Below are 19,899 nucleotides of genomic sequence, written 5' to 3'. Positions count from 1 at the left end.
CAACGAACTCGACGACGAGGGTGGGTGTGGATTCGGTTAGAGATTGAAGAGAAGTTGGTGAGAAGGAGAGAGAGAGAGAGAGAGAGAGAGAGAGAGAGAGAGAGAGAGAGAGAGAGAGAGACGATGATAAAAAATTCGTCTTTATACGGGGTAGCGAATAATGACCCTGGCTCATCTCTTCTTTTCATCTCTATTTTCCTCTTCGTCTTCTGCTTGACTTTTTATTTTCATCATTAGAGGATTTTTTTTAAACGTATGACGTACTTAATGTTGTGAGGCAACCAACGCATTAACGTGTGTGCGCGTATTCGTGGTAAATACAATTGGATAGGAAAGACGTCGGCCTTTGGTTTGCATTTTATTCCGTCCACGAAGCCAAACGAGTGTGTACAGAGCTATTTTTACTCGTAAGGAGAAAGAAAAATTTGTAAATGACAATATCCGTGCCCGTGTGTATAATGGCAGCATGGGAATCGTATATACAAATTGTCGAATCCGATGACTCAATGATCGCGAAATGACGAAATGTAATGTAACGTATTGGCACAACTGTTTAAATTTTATACGAGTGCTCTCCTGACACAATATCTTATCCAAGATATTCAAAGTCGTAAAAATCATATGATACTTCGATAAATAACTATTGTATAGTGTAATTCATTATTAAACTTTTTAAGTGTATTTATTTAAGAAACGGCATTTCAATTAATAAATTTGAATTCAAACTATCACGTTTTATCTTCATCATTCGTATGAAAAACAAAATTCATTTCCATTGCTTATCAATTGTCGCGCAAATATTTATTTATACTAATTTTTAATAATCGATAGATGAAGTCTTATCTCAGTAATTGCTAATCAGTCGTTTAAATACCTCGAATTATTATTCGTTATCATGCCTATGGATATTGTAATATTACCATTTACTCTTAATCGCAAGTATCGGCGATTAAAAAATAACAATTTTATTTCATATTAGGTTATAAAAAGGCTTTCTGCCAAATAGATTTTCATGTTTATTAAATTACATTGATTGAGAAATTTATTAAAGCTTTTTTCATTATTATTATATTTATTTATTTTTTTTTTTTTTTTTTTTTTACTTTTCAAATATTTTATATACATGCTTAATAAATTCATTAGCCAGACTCGTAAAACTATGATAATTTCATTAAACATCGCTCCTGTCCTTATTCACGATGAAATTATAAAAAAAATTACTTGTGATTAATTATAGTTTATGATTTTTTTTCCAGTATTGGTGAGAAAATCGTTATTTTTTGATAATGTAATATAATATAGTAAATAAATTAATATATATATATATATATATATATATATATTTTTTATAAATATTTTTATAAATATAAAATTTAATATATGAAAAATTATAATCCATCATCCATTAATTCAAGCTGCTTGTTTACCTTAAAAACCATTATGTTTTTCACGTATTTTCATTTATATTGTTAAATAAAAAAAAATCCATATAATCAATTTAATTTAATAATTTATTTTTACGAAAAATAATACGTCGATATTAATAATTGTGAAAAATCCGTATAACAGAGATCTTTTTGCAAAAATTTTATTAATTATAACGCTAATCCTCAAATTCATTCGTTACGTATGAAATTTTTTAGCTTTTATTCGTATTGAAGGACATTGTAATAAAAACAAAAGAAAATCGATTAATACACGTCCGAAAGAAATAATCTTAACATCTTCGTGCAAATATTATGTTCTCGTCGAAAATTATAGAATAATATTTATAATACGTGATCGGTGGATGAAAGGTAAGTTTTTCACGTCCATTAACTCTAATATCATATATATTATAATATCTTTAATTATTAAAATTGAATATAAGAAAGAAGCTCATCTTAACTAAGATATTAACATAATGTTCGATTCTCTATTAATTTCAATGTATAATAATAAGTTGATAAAGGATGATAATAAAATGCTATTGTTACATCGATCGCGCAATGATGATTGATGCCAGTGCAAGTTGGACACTAAATGGACATAATTCTAATATCATTGACAGTGATATCGTTCATTTTCTTGTATCTTGTAACGTCATCTTTTGATACGCATGAATACCGAGAAAAATAGAGTAGCAAATACTGTATAGAAAATTGGTATTCTATATGGCGTTTGTCGATAAATACATATTGTTTATCGATTTTTTTTTTTTGTATTTTTTGTTCCTATGTACCAAATAAAGATATTGAATTGTCAATAGACTCGAATTAAATTTATGAATTTAAAATAGTTTTACATTACATAAGTTTAACGACATACTTTAAAGGAAAGTTTGAAGAGTTAAGACTTTCAGATTTTTATCTTAATACAATATTTTATATCTATAACTTCTAATTATCCTTCTATTTTCATTTCTACGCTCGCGTTTAAAAAGCACGTTCACTTTTACTTTATATATATATATATATATATATATATATATATATATATATATATATATATAGAGAGAGAGAGAGAGAGAGGGAGAGAGATTTATATAAACATTCATACTAACTATTGAAATATTAATTTTTGTAATTGCGGTTGAATTGGCAAATTAAAAATACGAACGTTGCACGTGCACGTGTGTGTAAAATTGACCGCTTAAACTTAAATGAAAAATTAAATGTAATATATGTAATAATGTATATTCCAAAGGAATTATAATTATTTCATTTCTTCAACAAACGCTTGTTAAATCAAGCACTATTTTCAAAAATATTATCCGCGTTATTATAAGAATATTTAGTTAGCCGTTATGCAAAATTGATCGACAATATAATTAGAAAGAGAAAATTAGAATATTTAGAGAATTGTGCGACAGTATTGGTAGTATTAAGTATTTTGTAATATATCGAGTGAATATATTAGACAAGACATTGATTAATGTTATTTTTGGAAATTTTACTTTCACAATTGGTCATAAATTACTTTGCGCGTCCAATACTTTGTCATTGCTTTCGTTACTTTTATTGTTGCTCTCTTCACTTTATATAGTCTAATATTGTTCATCTATAATACATTTAAGTCAATCATTATGTAAAAATTAAGCATCTTCCTCCCCCCCCCCCCACTGCCCCAAGAGTACGTTATCGAGGAAAATGACAGAAAAAATGTAAACACGATGATATTACGTAAGAAAAACTAATGAGAAATATTTACATTAAAAAAATAGATAATGATAATTAATTTCTTTGAATAAAATTTATAATCATTTTTAGATTAACGATAATAGTATTGAGAAGAAAGAAATGCTCAATGAACATAATATCTCGAGCATTGATAGAGTTAACATGAATGTACGATAATTAATATTTCTTGGTGATGAAGCTTTTGATGTAAAAAATGTTATATTTACTAACGATAAATCACAAATGGATTAGAATGAACACGATTGAGTATGTATTGGGCGTATTGAAATTAAATTTAGATAATTTTTAATGCTGCTGCGTTCTACTAAATAAATGAACGCTAAATCTGAACGATCGATCGGCATAAAAGTGGTGGAATGTTTATTAAATAATCACTTATGAAATTACTGTCTTGACTGTCTTTATTTTTTTTAAATGAATGAAAATTGAGTTATTGGCCAATATAACCGATAAGAGAAAGGTATTTTGCAACATCAGAGGTTTCATTTAACGATAGTGTTACGTCAATGTTTCAATTTTACGAAATACTTACGGGCTTTTAAATTTTCTCCATGCGTTATTAACAGTTTTTTTAATTAAACGTTCAAAAATTATTTACCAAAACCTTAGTGCATGGAATTAATAAGAGATTGTCGATTAAATTGAGAGCTCATCCGGATACGAAAGGTAGCAAATATCAAAGTTCTTAATGTCATTTGATATTATTAATGTATGTAGTGATTAAAACGATCGTGATAAATAATGAAAAAGAAATTTGATAATCGGCCATCTGATGTATCTGTGTATTATAAATCTTGAATTTTCATCCCATCGGATTTAGTTGGATTCGACGCTTCATATATAATACTTTTAAAATACTATTCTAAATAACCTGTAATAATAATTATAACGATTATTTATAGTGGCTAATTATAATTAAGAATAAATTTTTAACGTTGCAATACGTGTTTTATAATTTTAAGATTAACGCTACCCACGGTAACCTTACCCAGGTTGATGAAATATTTTTAAAAACTTTTACTCACGCAATATCGATTTACAAAATTTCGATCGTGTTTAATGAAAAAGTATCGCGATTCACAGACTAAACATAAGAACTGAGTCTCTCCTATTATTATCGTTATTATCGTTATTATCGTTATTATTATTATTATTCTAGCATTCAATGTCATTCAATTTTATAATCGGCATAATAACGTCTAATCGTATAAAAGCACTTGAATTGAATATTTTTTAATGGTATCAAGATAAAGAATAAAAAGCCCTTTTGAATGGCTGTTTGCCCAATTGTATCGAATTTTCGTAATCCCAAAGACGTTCTTGTTATTTAATAATTGTGAATTTTTGCTATTATATACTGTAAAATGTCGTTAGAATTTATTCGAACGTATAGCCTGAATTCGAAGCACTGGGCGGTTGTGGTGGCGGCGCTGTTTGCGGTTTTATGGCGCGGGCGGAGGGGAAAAGGGAGATTATACTGGTTTACATGAACTTGTCATTATGATTTAAGGTACGATCAACGGTCGATAATTGCAGATTCGTTCTCGTTAATGCGAAATCTGAATAATCACCGGTCGATTGTTATAAAGGGATCGACTTTATCGATCGTTGGGATAAAAAGTATTTGCTATTATTCGTGTGGGGTAAGGGGGCGGAGGGGTGGAATTGTTGATTTCACTTCCCTTCCATACTAATTGTTCGTAATTGTCTGTAACCGTTAAGCGAAGGAAATGGACAAAAAAAAAGAGATGAGAAATTTTTAGTCGAGATACGGTGAGTTCCCGTGACACTGGCCGGCCGATAATAAGCAGAGGGTTTTGAAATTCCAGGTCTCGAGAGTCGAAATTCGAGGAGATGGGACGTTTAATGTGAGTAAGCCGAGGCAGGAGAGACGCGACTATATCCTATTTGTTCTCCAAACTGAACTCTGACACATCTCCCGAACTTTCAAGGCCAAAGGTCGATCGATGCGCATTGCGAGTGCAATCGTAGCGTAGGAAGTAGTTTATGGACCACGAGGAGGCAATTGATGCATGCAATTGAAACAGATGATGAAAGAATCCAGGTATCGCGAAGTCGTCCCGTACCTTCTCCTCGCAACGGAACAATTAATCTGATTAGATGGCGACTTTCGCCCCCTTTAAACTAAATCGCCCCTAAATCGCCCCCTTTAAACGATTAACTGACATCTAAATAACTAAACGCGGCTTGTTCTCACCAGCGACGTTTCCTTACTTATCCAATTAAAGAAAAAATCGAACGAAAATAAATTTAAAAATCAATCGACCGTAATATACTTAGAATAGGATAGCAGTGTTATGAAAATCAATGTGGAAAGTATCCAGTTGCCGGTTTGGTGTCATCGGGTCTCGATGATGGATTATGATGAAAGGGAAAGTTGAAAATCAATGAAAAATTCAATGGAACTTGAATATTATTTAATAAAAATGAAGAAAGAAATTGTCGGGTAAGTATGGCTTGGGCCATTGGCTGGGAATGGAGACGAGCGCCAACGTGAACGACGACGACGACGACGACGACGACGACGAATAGGATTATGGTAATCCTTGGTCGAGAATACGGGTGCAAGAATCGGTGGGTGCGTGCCTCGAGACATTGGCCAACGGCGACGGGACTGAGGTAATCATTACTTCGATGAATGTCAATTACGTAAGAGCCTGAGGGAGCGTAGCCCTCGATAATATAGTAAACTGTAAGTCAAAGCAGTGAAAGAGAGAGAGAGAGAGAGAGAGAGAGAGAATGACACGAGGTTTTAAAGGTTCATCGGTAGGATAATATGCCTCTAAATGATAAAAACTGAAAAATCTAAATACATAAATATATAAATATCACGCGACTTCTTAAAGTTGAGAAAGGGGCGAGGTCACTTATATACGGTTATGTGTCGTTGTTATGTGTCGTTGTCATTGTCGTTGTCATTGTCGTTGTCATTGTCGTTGTCGTCGTTGTGTCGTCGTTGTTGGTGTTGTTGTTGTTGTTGTTTTTACCGATTCACGTGTCAATAGTCGCACATATAAATATCTTTAATACGTTGGCACGCGGAATGGGCGGTACCTCGCGTTTGCTTGACTTTTAATCGCGAATAATTGCGACGTAATACAATTGGATTAGCGATGTGCGTATTATAATTTACTTGTCATAATGTCTATTCTATGCTTAATTATTGCATTGCAGGTATTTTACGTAATTGGCTTATCAATTACGTATTAGTTTGCATTTTCAAGATGTGCAAGTACGAAATGTCTGGCTGAATTTTCGTAATGTCGTAGTATATTTTTCAAATAATTTAATACCACAGATATTAACGTTCTTGTAAAAAAATTACAAAATTAACAATGGGCAACTGCTGTAAAGGTTCATCGTACGAAGACATAACACCCGATCGTGTAAGATAGTACATATTTTTAGGTTATACGAGATTGTGCGTTACGAAGCTTTTACAATTTGTATTTATTGTATTTATAAAATACTTAATTTCCAATGTCAAAACTTTAAAAGCTGGATAATCGATAGATTCCGACGTCTGATTATGGAATAAGAAAATTGATGGGAATTATGAAATGACGGGTGAAATTACTGGATATTGGCAAAGTTTTCATAATAATATTTTATTAATTTCTCAAATCAAATTATAAACTTGTAATAAGGAGGAGTGGTTAATTTGATAGTTTTAGTTTGAATTCTGCATATATCGGTCATTAATTTGTTTGTACAGTAGTAATTTAACAATATTATTTGCAATAGGATACCATCCGACAACAACAAGCAGCTGCCGCTGAAAAGCGCCTGGCAGATCAAATGCATAGAGGAATTGGAAATATCAATGCCGTTAAATATCAACAAAAAATGGCCGAACAACGAGAGAGAACGGAGCGTGAAGTCGGTTATTCGCATAATAAAACACCGCTTAAGGTAATTTTCAATCGCTTCTAGTATTAGCATTAATACTCCATTCTATCGTAACATTAATTCTTATTTTATCCATTTATAGTGGCAAATGAGTTAATCGACATTGTATTACAAATCTACGATGCTCCGAAATTCCATAGTGAATTTTAATTTTAATATACACCAATTAAAAATATATTTCAAGCTGAATAAGTTTTATTTAGCATTTAATATATTTCATGTCAGGTATAACAAATTTTGAATACATTAGTATCGCTACGTACTAAACGATGGATATTGTAATAGAGAAACTGTAAAAAGAAACTCTGGTTCTCTAAAGAGTTTTAGATACGATTTAGCAAAACTATTGTGTACAAATTAAAATTGTATTTTCCTAGGTAATTATGAATTTTATAAACATCATTTCACAAAACTCTCTCCTTTGCAAATTGAAAATAAAAGTAACGCAATTTCATTATGAATTTAAGTTTATAATGGGCAAATAACAATGTTTTCATAATAAGTATTGTCCAAATAAGAGACTGCCTAGATCATAATAATGATAATAGAAAAATAAAGCACCTCGATTGTTACTACAAAAATCTTAAATTTGTTGAATGTACTTTATTGTAATTCAAATTTTAAACGTGCATATTCATCTAATGAATATGTATATTATTCAAGTTGATTTTGTAGTGTTTCATATATCTAAGCCTCGGATTTAACGTAGCAATATACATTTCACTATAGCCACTATAAAACTCCATGTTTAAAATTAATGGATATTCAAGCTTTATAATGCATGATTGCCGTTAACAAATATTTCCAATAATTCCTGTAAGGTATGTTAAAATATGTTGTTTGTTTATCGTTGAAATACATTGAAAGTCTAAATTTGATAGATTCAGTAATTAGATTAAGTTTTAATTTAATGATAGATATTTATTTTCATATTTATGAAAAATCAGATATTATGTCAATATATGTGTAATATATTGTTATTAAATTTGCTTACATTTCATAAAATGTTCGATCGACATGGGTGACTATATATTTCAAATTTATGAATATGCAAAAGTGCTTTATTTGAAATACTAGTAATAAATTAATGGAAGTGTTATGCATAAGACGTTGTAATAAAATTATATCCATTTGCAATTGTATATGTTAAAAAAGCAATTAAAAATATCTGTAAGTTTTTCAAAGATGATTTTTCTTGCAAAATTATCAAATAAAGTTATTCCCCCAAAGTTCTTAATGTTCCATCTCAAATAACGCATTTCTTTAATTTGTTATTATTATTCTTTAATATTAAGTCGGTTGTTTATTTTAGTGTAAACAAATTTACAAAATGATAATCGATCGACTAATCGAATTGAATAAAAAATTTTTGTTCCATAAATTCAACTATTACGTTGAAAATATATCTACAGTATTTGTTTTTGTTTGTATCTATTCTTTATAATATTAATTTGTTGTATATTTCTATTTTTATAAAAGTTTTAATAAATGTTTTACATTCCAAAAAGAATAAACTTAAGCGTTTGAAAATTAGCGTACGATCTTTTTGCCCATTAATATTTTATCTTTGTAGTTGTACGATAGTTAGTTCTATAAATTTTAGATCAACCGATACTTCAAAGACCTTGAAATCCACCGACTTTTATCCAATAGAAGACATGAAAAAAAAAAAGAAAGAAAGTGACATTTAAATGGTAAATATTTGTTATTGCCTTGGATTAAAATGATATTTAAAGTTAAATTTTGAATGGAGCAAAGTCAAGTAATTTCACCGATCGATGAATATATACAAAAGAGAAATTGTAATAACAACTGATTATTAACCATTACATTTATTTGATAATTATTTGGATAATTAATTATAAGTAATGTGCGAGATTGTCAAATGATTTTAATCAATGTCTGAATGACACAATTGTACCTTTCTCATTAGTTGAATATGTGTCTATTATCGCATAAGAAAAATAAGAAGAAGAAATCCAATTTGTTAATTTGAATATATTGCCAAATGAATATATATTAACAAATAGGTTTTTGACAAGAAAAGATTAAAAATGCTACTAAATTATGTTTGGGATTAAAGACATTTATTATTCATGAAATTGAGCGAAAGAAATATTTTCAATGTATCTGTAACATTAGTATTTATTATTGTATGTTAAATGTCTTATACATAGAAATACATTTGAATTAAAATTATAATTTAATATTTTATTATTATGCACGCAGATACTTTGAACAATGACAATTTTAATAGATTTTAGAATTTTATAATCTTTATATTATTAGACAGTCTCTTTTTTCATATTAAATATGGTTTGCAGCAATATCCACAAGCGTATGTATTATTTTTTCAAAGTCAATCGCATTATAATAAATATGATTTAAGGAAACAGTGACGATCATTGACACTTAATATTTCATTAATTGTGAGAAAGTTTAATAAAGCATTGTAGTTCGTATAAAATTATGTACGTTTGAGCGTCGTTAAATTTTCGTTAAAAGCTTTTAATTTGTATTACGTGAAATTTGCTTAAATTGAAAATTCTTAAGATCCGTCAATATTGTGCTCAAAATTTCAAAGCGCATTATTATTGTACAATATTATTACAATATTACGTCTAATAAAATCAAATTTCCTCTCTCATATCGAATATATCCGTGTAAATATATATATATATATATATATATATATATTTTTTTTTTTTTTTTACATTGTATTGTTGTTGTTGTTGTTGTTGCTGTCGTCGTCGTCGTTGTTGTTATTATTATTATTATTATTATTATTATTATTATTATTATTATTATTATTATTGCAATTGTATTTGATTTACAACGTTTTTGAAAATATATTATTTCTTAAATGTTATCGTTACACGTGCACGCTGCTCTTAAATATAGTTGTAGAGTAGAAAAATATCAAATAGTAAAATTTTTTATACTTTGACCTGAATATACTGATATACACTACATCTACAAGACACTACAAGACAATATAAATTATAAACTCTACGAAGATTAATGTTTATGGAATGCTTACGTATTTTAAATATATTCAAATATTTATGTATAATTGTTACGTAGTATCTCAGTAGATAATATATTAGCAATTTAGATTCCGATTTCATTATATAAATTTAATCGATAATACATACGTGATCTTTAATATATTAAAGCAACTTAATATTCTTGTAAAATTAGTATTTGCTCAGGTACTGTTGCCTTTTGTAACGAGCTGCGGATGATCAACTCGTTAAGCGTTAAAACGAAGAAAAATTTGGATTAATATATTGCAATACTTTTAACTTTGCCTACATTTTCTAACTTTAATTTCTATAATTCATTAAATTACGAATCCATTGGTCAACAGCTTAGCTCGATTATCGCAGTCGTCAATTCGTTATTATATACAATAAAATAATCGTAGAAATTCTACTTATAATCGCAATTCCGAGCAGCTGTTAAGTTCTCCATTCGTTACAACGCGTATGTCATGTCCTTGTTAATTAATCGGATTTAACGAAGAGCTTGATATAATTATTACATGTACAAAATTACTCTTTCTCTCTCTCTCTCTCTCTCTCTCTCTCTCTCGGTCTTCGGCGACGGCTTTCACGTCATTTTAATATGACGACGAAGCTCGAAAGCTCGCTGAAGCTCTTACGTTCAGATCTTTCCAATCCGATGCACCGACCACGATCTGAAGAGTTTCTTCGTCGATCTTTTGATCTCTCGGCCGTGAGCGATTTGAATTTCAAGAGAGGCGCCGTTATTTAATGCAAGCCACGTACGAACTTCGTTTGTTGCCAGCGACGCTCCTGCAAATTCACAAGCATTACATCTCAGGATAAGTCGATAATTGTTTAAATGCTACATTTACATTATGCATTCTCGTATGGAAAATGATAGCACGATTGTTTCAATTTTTTTTTTTGTTTTTTTTTTGTTTTTTTTTTTTAATTTTTTTTTTTAATTTTTTTTTTTAATTTTTTTTTTAATTTTTTTTTTTTGTCCTAACGCACGTATAAAAATAAAACAACAAACAGAATAAAAAAAATAGAGTCATTACTATTGACAATCCAATTAGATGAATCGAAAATGCACACTTTAATTGCTATTAAAAAGCTACGCCTATTAAAGCAATAATTCAAATTAACAATAATGTTACATTAAGAGATGGACAGATTTACCTAACAATTCGTGCAACGTTATTCGTCTGCTGGCAAGTAATTCTTTAGTGGCACTTCGAATTTCGAAAATAAGTATCGCCTGGCGAGGTACAGCATCGTGATCCAATTGAAAGTCGATGCAAAATTGAGGATTTGGCATCGCCGGTAATAGTCGAGATTTTGCTATTGTTTTTCCGCCATTCAAGGATACATTTATTTTTTCCGGGCTCGTGCAACTATCAAACACAATCGTAATATCAATGGTCATTCATATCAATATCAATCAATGGTTATTCATAATAGATAAAAGCTGTACGATGAAAGCATACTTGCTCGTATCGTCATTAGCAAATAATGCAGATTATTCGGTACTCTGGCTTTTATAATTGCGCGATTGGTGAAATATAATAATAACAGATTTTGCCTAGCGATATAGTACATTACACATAAGTATGAATTGATAAAAGGGACGGTTACTTGTGAAATTTAACTCGACAGTAGAGTTGGGCAATATGTGCTACGTGAAGTCCTTGTGCTTGAAGAACTTTCCCTTCGACTCCGGAATATTTTTCTCTCATACCATTCACAATTTTCAAATCTGTAATGTAAAGAAGAGCAGAAAAAAAATAATAAAAAAAAACAATAAATAAATAGATTTTCGTGCTTTGCGCAAAAGAGTTTTGCGGATCATTTTGACGTCGATGGAAAGGGCTAATTACCATTTGGCTTGAGCCTCAACTTTGGACTAGAATGCCGAATTCTGGTCAACATGTCAGGTTGCGAGACCGCGTGCGAGAGTCCGGAATTTTGTAAAAGTTCCGTAGCACTCGCCTCACCGCTACCACGAGGTTCCAGACTCAATGCGATACCTTTATTACGATCGCATTTACTATCTTCGATGTTAACCTCCGAACGAAATCTACGGAGCTTTAAACCACGTTTCATCTGTAATTAAAATTCAACTTACCAATGGAAATACTTAAATTCTTTTAATCTTATTTTTTCCTCACGAGCGATGCATAAACATTGAAATAATAATTTACAAGCAAGGATAGGTGGATCAAATGATAAAATGGCCGTGATTTATTCGTATATACACACATGCACGCACGCACATATATATATATATATATATATATATATATATATATATATTTGTCTATATATATATATATATATATATATAGAATATATAAAAATTTGAATTTATTTTTACGTAATGAAACCGAGTATTGGATATCATCGTTTATTCTAAAAAAAAAAAAAAAAAAAAAAAAAAAAAAAAAAAAAAAAAAAAAAAAAAAAAAAAAAAAAAAAAAAAAAAAAAAAAAAAAAAAAAAAAAAAGTTTTTTATATTTATGTTTTATATAATTGATTATTGAATTAACTTTGATATTGGCCAACGTCTTTAATGCATACGAAACAAGAGAGTAATCGTTGAAAGTTTCGCGTGGCTTAAAGAAAGAAAGAAAGTAAACGATTGCATATTATTGTCATTACTGTATCCTTAATTAATCACAGCTTTCACCATTCGCTTTAAAATTCATTGCTATTGATTAAGCTTCGCGTTAAATAAATGTCAAGAATAAATGTTATTAAAATATTGACTAATAAAAAAAAAAGAAAAAAAAAAAGAAAAAAAAAAGAAAAAGAAAGAATGAAAGAAATAAAAAACAAGAAAGAAAGAAAGAAAGAAAAAAAATTCGTCCCTCTCTAGTATATGATCCTTTATTAGAAAGCATCGTTACACCTTTTGTTTCATCAGTCGGAAACTGTTATATTGTGGTATTTTCTTTCCAAAACTCTGATCGGGACTAGGAGTTAAGCTATGCTGACTCGACGACAGCTTCAATTTTGGATCATCCGTTTCGCTCGCACACTCAATTTGTTCGCCATTTTTTTTGCATGACCAATGACTATTCGCCACTTCGTGATTCTCTTCCAAATCTTTGGCTTTTGTGATTACTTTTCCTAAAATGTCAAATGCATTATTGCGTGCGTGCTTAAAAGGTGGCTCGAAAGGTGCCTCGAAAGGTGATTGAAAGGCGATCGAGAGGTGATTTTAAGGTGATTTTAAGACATTACCTCCCCTCGCCCACGACAAAAAATCGACTCTCACCTGCGTGATTTGCATTTCGTAGATTATTTAATGGCGACGATTGTGCCGAGCGATCGTTTTGTGAAACTGTCGGAACCTTTATCAATGTGACCGTTCTGGGTGGAGGGGGCGGTGGTACGACAGGTTCCAAGTGCAGTTTCATTCTGGATTTTTCCATAGACGGTCTTCTGATGATAGTTGGATTTGTCGTTATCGGCGCGTCCTGGGGCTCGCTCGGTCTTGTCGAGACGTCGCTAACAGTGCTCGTCGCATAAGTACTTTGTGTCTAGAATTATAAGAATTATAAGCCCTCGGTCGGCATGTGAAGTCAAATTTGTTTCATTGTTTTTTTTTTTTTTTTTCTTTTTTTTTTTCTTTTCGTTATACCCTTACCTCGCATTCTTCCGACAGGACTTTGATTTTGAGCTCTATCGATCCAGACTTTGTGCCGCGAAGCGCAAACCAATACGACTGATCGGTATTCGATAATCTCCGAATTTCACTTAAAGTTAATGATACTTTGCCAAGGTAGTCTCTCATACCGAAAGTATCGTGATCCCAAAGTACCTACGAATACATGGTGAAAATAATAATGGAAACGCTAGCCCAACGAAATATCTCGTTGAATAGGAATCCGTTGAAATATGAATGAACGTGTGAAATTCAAGCTCCTTACCTCCTTACCTCCTCCTCCTCCTCCTCCTCCTCCTCCTCCTCTAACACCTAGTGATATTCTCTAAATTCCTCCATCTCATATTATGAGATTATCGATTGACTTAAAAGGGACAATGAGCGGACACATATATTATGGTAAAAAAAAATAAAAAATAAAAAAAAAAAATCGCTTCGAAGATTTAAAGAAAGGCCGGGTCATTAAGCAGATGAAAGGGTCATTATTTTGTCGACCGAAGTAAAAAATGGAAAATATCTTGACCTTACGATCGAAATTGCTCACCACGTCAAGAGTCTCGCCGTTCCGTGGTAAGCCCATGATGGAGCTTTCATCCCAGCAGGGATTGAGCGTCTTTTTCTTCACGCTACTCTTGTATTTGGTCTCGTTGCTGAGCTTGAGCTCGCAGAATGGATCGCTGAAGCCATTGAGGTCCTTGGCGACGAGATCTTTGGCGCGCAGCAGCGTCACCTCCATGAGACCGCTGCCGGTGGAGAGGAGACTCGAGACGTCCGAGGTCGTGGCGTCAATGTCCCGGTGCGTCAGTAACAACTTCTGCGGATTCGAATAGTTAATCGGACGTTTTGCGAAATGTCGGTCGCGCCTCGCGATCGGCTTATTATCGGTTGATTGGCTGTGGCGGGAGCGGTGGGGTCGGAGGGATCGATGCGCGCACATACACACATACACACATACACACATACATACAGAGAGAGAGAGAGAGAGAGAGAGAGAGAGACGACACTAACCGCTTGCTGCATCCAGGGAAGGCTGTTTCTTTTGGCCTTTGGCTCGTCCTCGGCGACAGCCTGGTTAACGCTATTACGTCGACTCGCCAAGGCCTGCTGGACACTTCGTATCGGGTGGAACAGCACGGAGACTGTCATCGTCGATAAGCCGTTCGATCCGCTTAGTGTCAATTCCTTACGGACGATCCATTTCGTACCCTTTTGGGAGGCATTAAAAATAAGTCGTCATGCATGCGTTCGTAGGATGTTTTTTTTTTTTTTTTTTTTTTTTTTTTTTTTTTTTTTTTTTTTTTTTTTTAAACCACGCGTTGTCGAAATAGTCGATTTCTTAATGCGCTCGATGATAAATGCATAGCGAAATGTATGAAGAATAAAATGTGCGTGTTCGCGCGAATAAGCAATATCGGGGATTACAAACCGGTGAAAGGGACAGCATCGCGAGTCCCAGCATATCCGTATCGGCCATTTTCGAAATGTTCCAAGAATAAATGACGAAGCTCAGAGATACTTGCGTATAATCTTGAACGAGGAATTCGGTGCGCGACTCCCAGTGCGGTGAATTAGTACCTCGAATGTAATGAGTCGTTTTCACCTGAGAAAGGTCGTGTATATTAAATGGATGATTTTCAGATGGAATATTGAGCTGCACGTAATGTTAAAGAGGATGTGAAATTTAAGGGAGAGAGATGCGTTAAGTCGAAGGGACATGTCAATTATTTTATGACAATCGTCGCCATTATAAGCAATAGGAATGGTAAAATTTTGCAATGGAATCTCTTATATTTGTTTGTTTTTATTTTTGTTTTTGTTTATTGTTTTTTTTTGTTTCGTTTTTTGTTTATTGTTATGTTTTTTGTTTTTTGTTTTTTGTTTTTTGTTTTTTGTTTTTTGTTTTTTGTTTTTTGTTTTTTGTTTTTTGTTTTTTGTTTTTTGTTTTTTGTTTTTTGTTTTTTGTTTTTTGTTTTTTGTTTTTTGTTTTTTGTTTTTTGTTTTTTGTTTTTTGTTTTTTGTTTTTTGTTTTTTGTTTTTTGTTTTTTGTTTTTTGTTTTTTGTTTTTTGTTTTTTGTTTTTTGTTTTTTGTTTTTTGTTTTTTGTTTTTTGTTTTTTGTTTTTTGTTTTTTGTTTTTTGTTTTTTGTTTTTTGTTTTTTGTTTTTTGTTTTTTGTTTTTTGTTTTTTGTTTTTTGTTTTTTGTTTTTTGTTTTTTGTTTTTTGTTTTTTGTTTTTTGTTTTTTGTTTTTTGTTTTTTGTTTTTTGTTTTTTGTTTTTTGTTTTTTGTTTTTTGTTTTTTGTTTTTTGTTTTTTGTTTTTTGTTTTTTGTTTTTTGTTTTTTGTTTTTTGTTTTTTGTTTTTTGTTTTTTGTTTTTTGTTTTTTGTTTTTTGTCGATAGAAATGCTTTATTGATATATTTGAGATGAAAATTCAATACCGTGTATCATTATTAATAAGACTCGCCTTTTTACGGTTGTTAAAAAGTAGACAGTAAGGATTACATTGTATTGTGTCGCTGTTGAGATTATCCGCAGAATGAATGTACACCACGAGAACACCTGTCGATGAAAGAAAAAGAAAAAAATGTAATGTTCATTTCCGAATCGTCGGCTTTACTTATAAAAGCTGATAAAATCTATAAGAATAAAAGAATGAGTTTAGATAAATCGAGATAATTACCAGCAGAGTGCATTTCCATGGAATCGGGTATACTTGGCTGCGGTGCATCTGGTTCAAAAGTTGGAAGGGCGGAATATTCGAGCCTTGCATTTATATTTGAAATATTTGCGCTATTACGTGATGGTTTTTTCTGCTGCAACACTGTTTCCACCCTATAGATATTTTCATAAAAATATTCTACTCTATTACATTCTGCATAATCAATAATTCAGGATAATTCAATACTGGTAGTTTAATATTAAAAATAAAGCAAGATTTTTCAATACTTCGCTATGTCATAGCATTCGACTTTGTTAATTAATTAATTAATTAATTCATGTATATATACACATCTATTCCTTACAAATTATTAAGAGCATTGCATTTTATAATTATCCCTTATTATTTATATCGAATGTAAGGAAGTTTTAATAGTGGCTTATTAATAAATGACAGTTTTTATTAAAAAAAAAAAAAAAAAAAAAAAAAAAAAATATATATATATATATATATATATATAATAACATGAATGGAAGTATTGATTTAACGAGGATATAATTAATATATTGATAAATACTTATATTGAAATAAAAAGGAAATTCTAGGATAATGCAGAAAATTTGTAAGGAATTATCGGCCTAATTTGATTAACGGTCGATTAAATCTTTCGTAAAGTACCAATTGAGATAATCGGACAATGTCGAGGGAAGCCAAACGGCCAAAGCCTAAAATTTAACTAAAACAGCATCTCGTCGTTGTATAATTACATTATTCCGAAATTAAGATAAGTAATTTTCACTTCGGGGCATCGACGGCCATAACTGTTCGTTAAAAGCGTTTAGCCCCCGTCGAGCAATCGCAGGCCGTAAAAAGGGCGTAAGGTAAGGTTAGGTAAGACCTTGGAGTCCTTTCTGACTTACACTTGCGAGCTCTCCCAATTGTAAAGGCCGAGGGCGAGTTCGAACTGAGCGAGAGTGATGGTGCTGACGAGCCTCTTGGCCTTGAGTTTGATGACAACTCGCTCGTTGTCGAGGGGCCCGACGAGGAAGGAGACGTCCTCGCTCCAGGTCGCTCCGAGCTGCGACGTGACGACGCGCTGCTCCCCGATAATCACCACCAGCCATCTCACTTCGTCGTTATGTCCTGAAGAATTATATTTCACGCTCCCTTTTAATCGTCTCATTGGATGCGAAACGCTCGAAACTCCTACAACATCCCTCGATAGTCGATATCGCGAGCGTTTGTTTAAAAAGGACTTTACTTATATCGATCGCGGTGCTTTACCTCGCGATCGTTTCTCTGCGCACCCGGCGCTCTTTCCAAGCAAGCCTCCTCCTTTTTCCCATCATTTTCTCGATTGTACGATTACATTGCCGTAAAGTTTCTTAAGCCGAAAAGGATACTCCCACGATAATTCAATTGGGCGACTGCGTATTGCGTAGGCGGATCGCGTCATTAAAATATGTCGCATTGGGCTCGATCGACTTGAGTGAGCCAAGGGCGAGGATTGAGAGGACTTGGTCCCTACTTTATCAAATTGCCCGTTAAGAAATCGAGATGAATCGGCGTACCTGCGAGGACGGACTGCGAGAGTGAGACGGTGAGGACGGCCTGGGGCACACCGCTGGGCACGCAGTCGAAGCCGGGACCGGGCCTATCCTGGGCTCTAAGATCGAGCTCGAAGTGCCCGGGATCGACGAGCCAGCTGGCCAGTGCGTCGGACACGACCGCGTGTATCCAGGTCTTGAGCAGCGGCACCTCCATCATCTGCACGGAGCGCAACAGTCGGACGCTGAACCAGACATCCGGCTTCTCGACGAAGCTCAGGCTCAGGTGGCTCGCGTGAGGGAAGGGCGCGTTCGCGTCCAGACTCAGCGACGCGAGGATCGTCCCCGACACCGAGAGCTTCTCCACTGCCAGATCAATGTCCATGCCCATTCTGAAAGTCACGCATCCCTCGCTTTCAAAGCATCGCTTTGATTTTTCAAGATGGACGATATTCCATGCGGCCGTGCGTACACGACTTACCATTTCCGAGCTTCGTGCTCGATTATATCAATGTTTAGCAATTGGTGGAAAAGAAAGATAGATTAAGAGAAAGAAACGTAACTTGTAAGCTTGATATGCTTGATTTACGGTACCGTAACGCCTTCGAAATATTCGAAAAATCTCCGCGATTAAACTTACACGCTTATATATATATATATATATATATATATATATTTTTTAATTAATGGTAATTGGCATCGATTTTAATTTCCTATGCATATTTTATATTAGACGGAGGTTGTAGTAGTACTCCGCGCTGTATGTGACAATGATTCAATATTTTGCTCGTACGTATATTATAAAATATTGATGAATACATATATATTGTATTTAATATTTAATTGATCATAAGAAAGTTTCCTCGGTTGAAATCCGAGAAATTATAATTGGCTTTGTTCTTTTGTTTTTTTTTTTTTTTTTTTCCCTTTTTTTTTTTTTTTTTTTTTTTCTTTTTTTGTAACAATTTTATACTTCCACCGCATTAAATTATTTAATAATACGAATTTTAATGTTATATTTATTGATTAGCATTTGCCAAAAGCTTATGTAATGAATCTGCCAACGCAGAGAATTTGCATCAAGCTCGTTTCATTTTCATAAATCCGCTTAGGTATTATTGGTGAACGAACGTACCACACCCGAAGCTAAACATTACACCGACAATTCGAAATGCTCGAACGCGTGTTAATTCGGTCGGCAAACGTAGCTACTCCTAGAGCACCCATCCTGCGATGTGGCTAATACAAAAGCAACCCCATATACGTTCGTGGATGATGAGGAGTATGGTGTGAGGGGGTAAGGGCGGTAGAGGCGAAAGGGGGTGCGGGAGAAATATAGGGGAAGACTATTGGGGTCGGTACTCACCCCTTGCCGAAGAGCCTCGTGGCGATAAGCATACGGAATTGCTCGCAGTCGAGGTTGAGGTCAGCCTCGATGCAGAGCCTCGTCGAGGTCGAGCGCCCGACCACCGACTCCTCATCCCCGTTGTAATCGAGGGTGCGTATCCTCGTTACGCAGGGGGTCTGCTCCCCCAAGGTCAGCTCCCGCAGCTCCAGCGACCCTTTGCGACATGACAGACGCGCCTTAGCCGGGGCCGATGCCTTTCACACCCTCCTCCCCACTCCCCCTCTCCCGCCCACCCTCCCACGATCACCCACCCCACCCCCCCCCCTTTCGCTCGTTTATCATCGAGTGACGGGCGCGCGATTTTTTGCGATTCGCTGGGAATGCGCGCGATCAAGTGACGCGAGGCCAAGTGAAACGAGCGCCCATTCATTGTAGCGGCATATTTTAAGGTTACTCGCGTTAAATTTGAATAAACGATCGTTACATTTACATCAATCGATTTTCCATAGAGACATTATTACTTGGCTAAGAAAACGCTTCGTACCCCCCCCCCCCCCCCCC

The 19,899-nt window shown here is 33.3% G+C and overlaps 1 protein-coding gene across 1 annotated transcript in view; it reads right to left on the bottom strand.

Annotated features, from left to right (window-relative positions):
- Nucleotides 1–10,738: 10,738 nt before the first annotated feature.
- Nucleotides 10,739–19,899, bottom strand: part of LOC105361238 (tricalbin-1) — a 22,258-nt gene continuing 13,097 nt past the window's right edge. The window contains exons 5-19 of the mRNA XM_011498348.1: nt 19,357–19,552; nt 18,015–18,382; nt 17,364–17,586; nt 16,465–16,616; nt 16,249–16,343; nt 15,214–15,387; nt 14,796–14,993; nt 14,332–14,601; nt 13,770–13,943; nt 13,398–13,662; nt 13,029–13,249; nt 11,998–12,223; nt 11,756–11,876; nt 11,300–11,514; nt 10,739–10,927 (exon numbers count right to left, since the gene is read on the bottom strand). Coding sequence (XP_011496650.1) covers nt 10,776–10,927; nt 11,300–11,514; nt 11,756–11,876; nt 11,998–12,223; nt 13,029–13,249; nt 13,398–13,662; nt 13,770–13,943; nt 14,332–14,601; nt 14,796–14,993; nt 15,214–15,387; nt 16,249–16,343; nt 16,465–16,616; nt 17,364–17,586; nt 18,015–18,382; nt 19,357–19,552 — 3,050 coding nt within the window. The 3' untranslated portion in view covers nt 10,739–10,775. The remainder of the gene's footprint in view (nt 10,928–11,299; nt 11,515–11,755; nt 11,877–11,997; nt 12,224–13,028; nt 13,250–13,397; nt 13,663–13,769; nt 13,944–14,331; nt 14,602–14,795; nt 14,994–15,213; nt 15,388–16,248; nt 16,344–16,464; nt 16,617–17,363; nt 17,587–18,014; nt 18,383–19,356; nt 19,553–19,899) is intronic.

This window comes from Ceratosolen solmsi, unplaced genomic scaffold, assembly GCF_000503995.2.
Source record: "Ceratosolen solmsi marchali unplaced genomic scaffold, CerSol_1.0 scaffold30, whole genome shotgun sequence".
Taxonomy (NCBI): Eukaryota; Metazoa; Arthropoda; class Insecta; order Hymenoptera; family Agaonidae; genus Ceratosolen; species Ceratosolen solmsi.
Note: the sequence above shows the minus strand (reverse complement) of the source record. Positions and strands in the feature narration are given on the sequence as shown.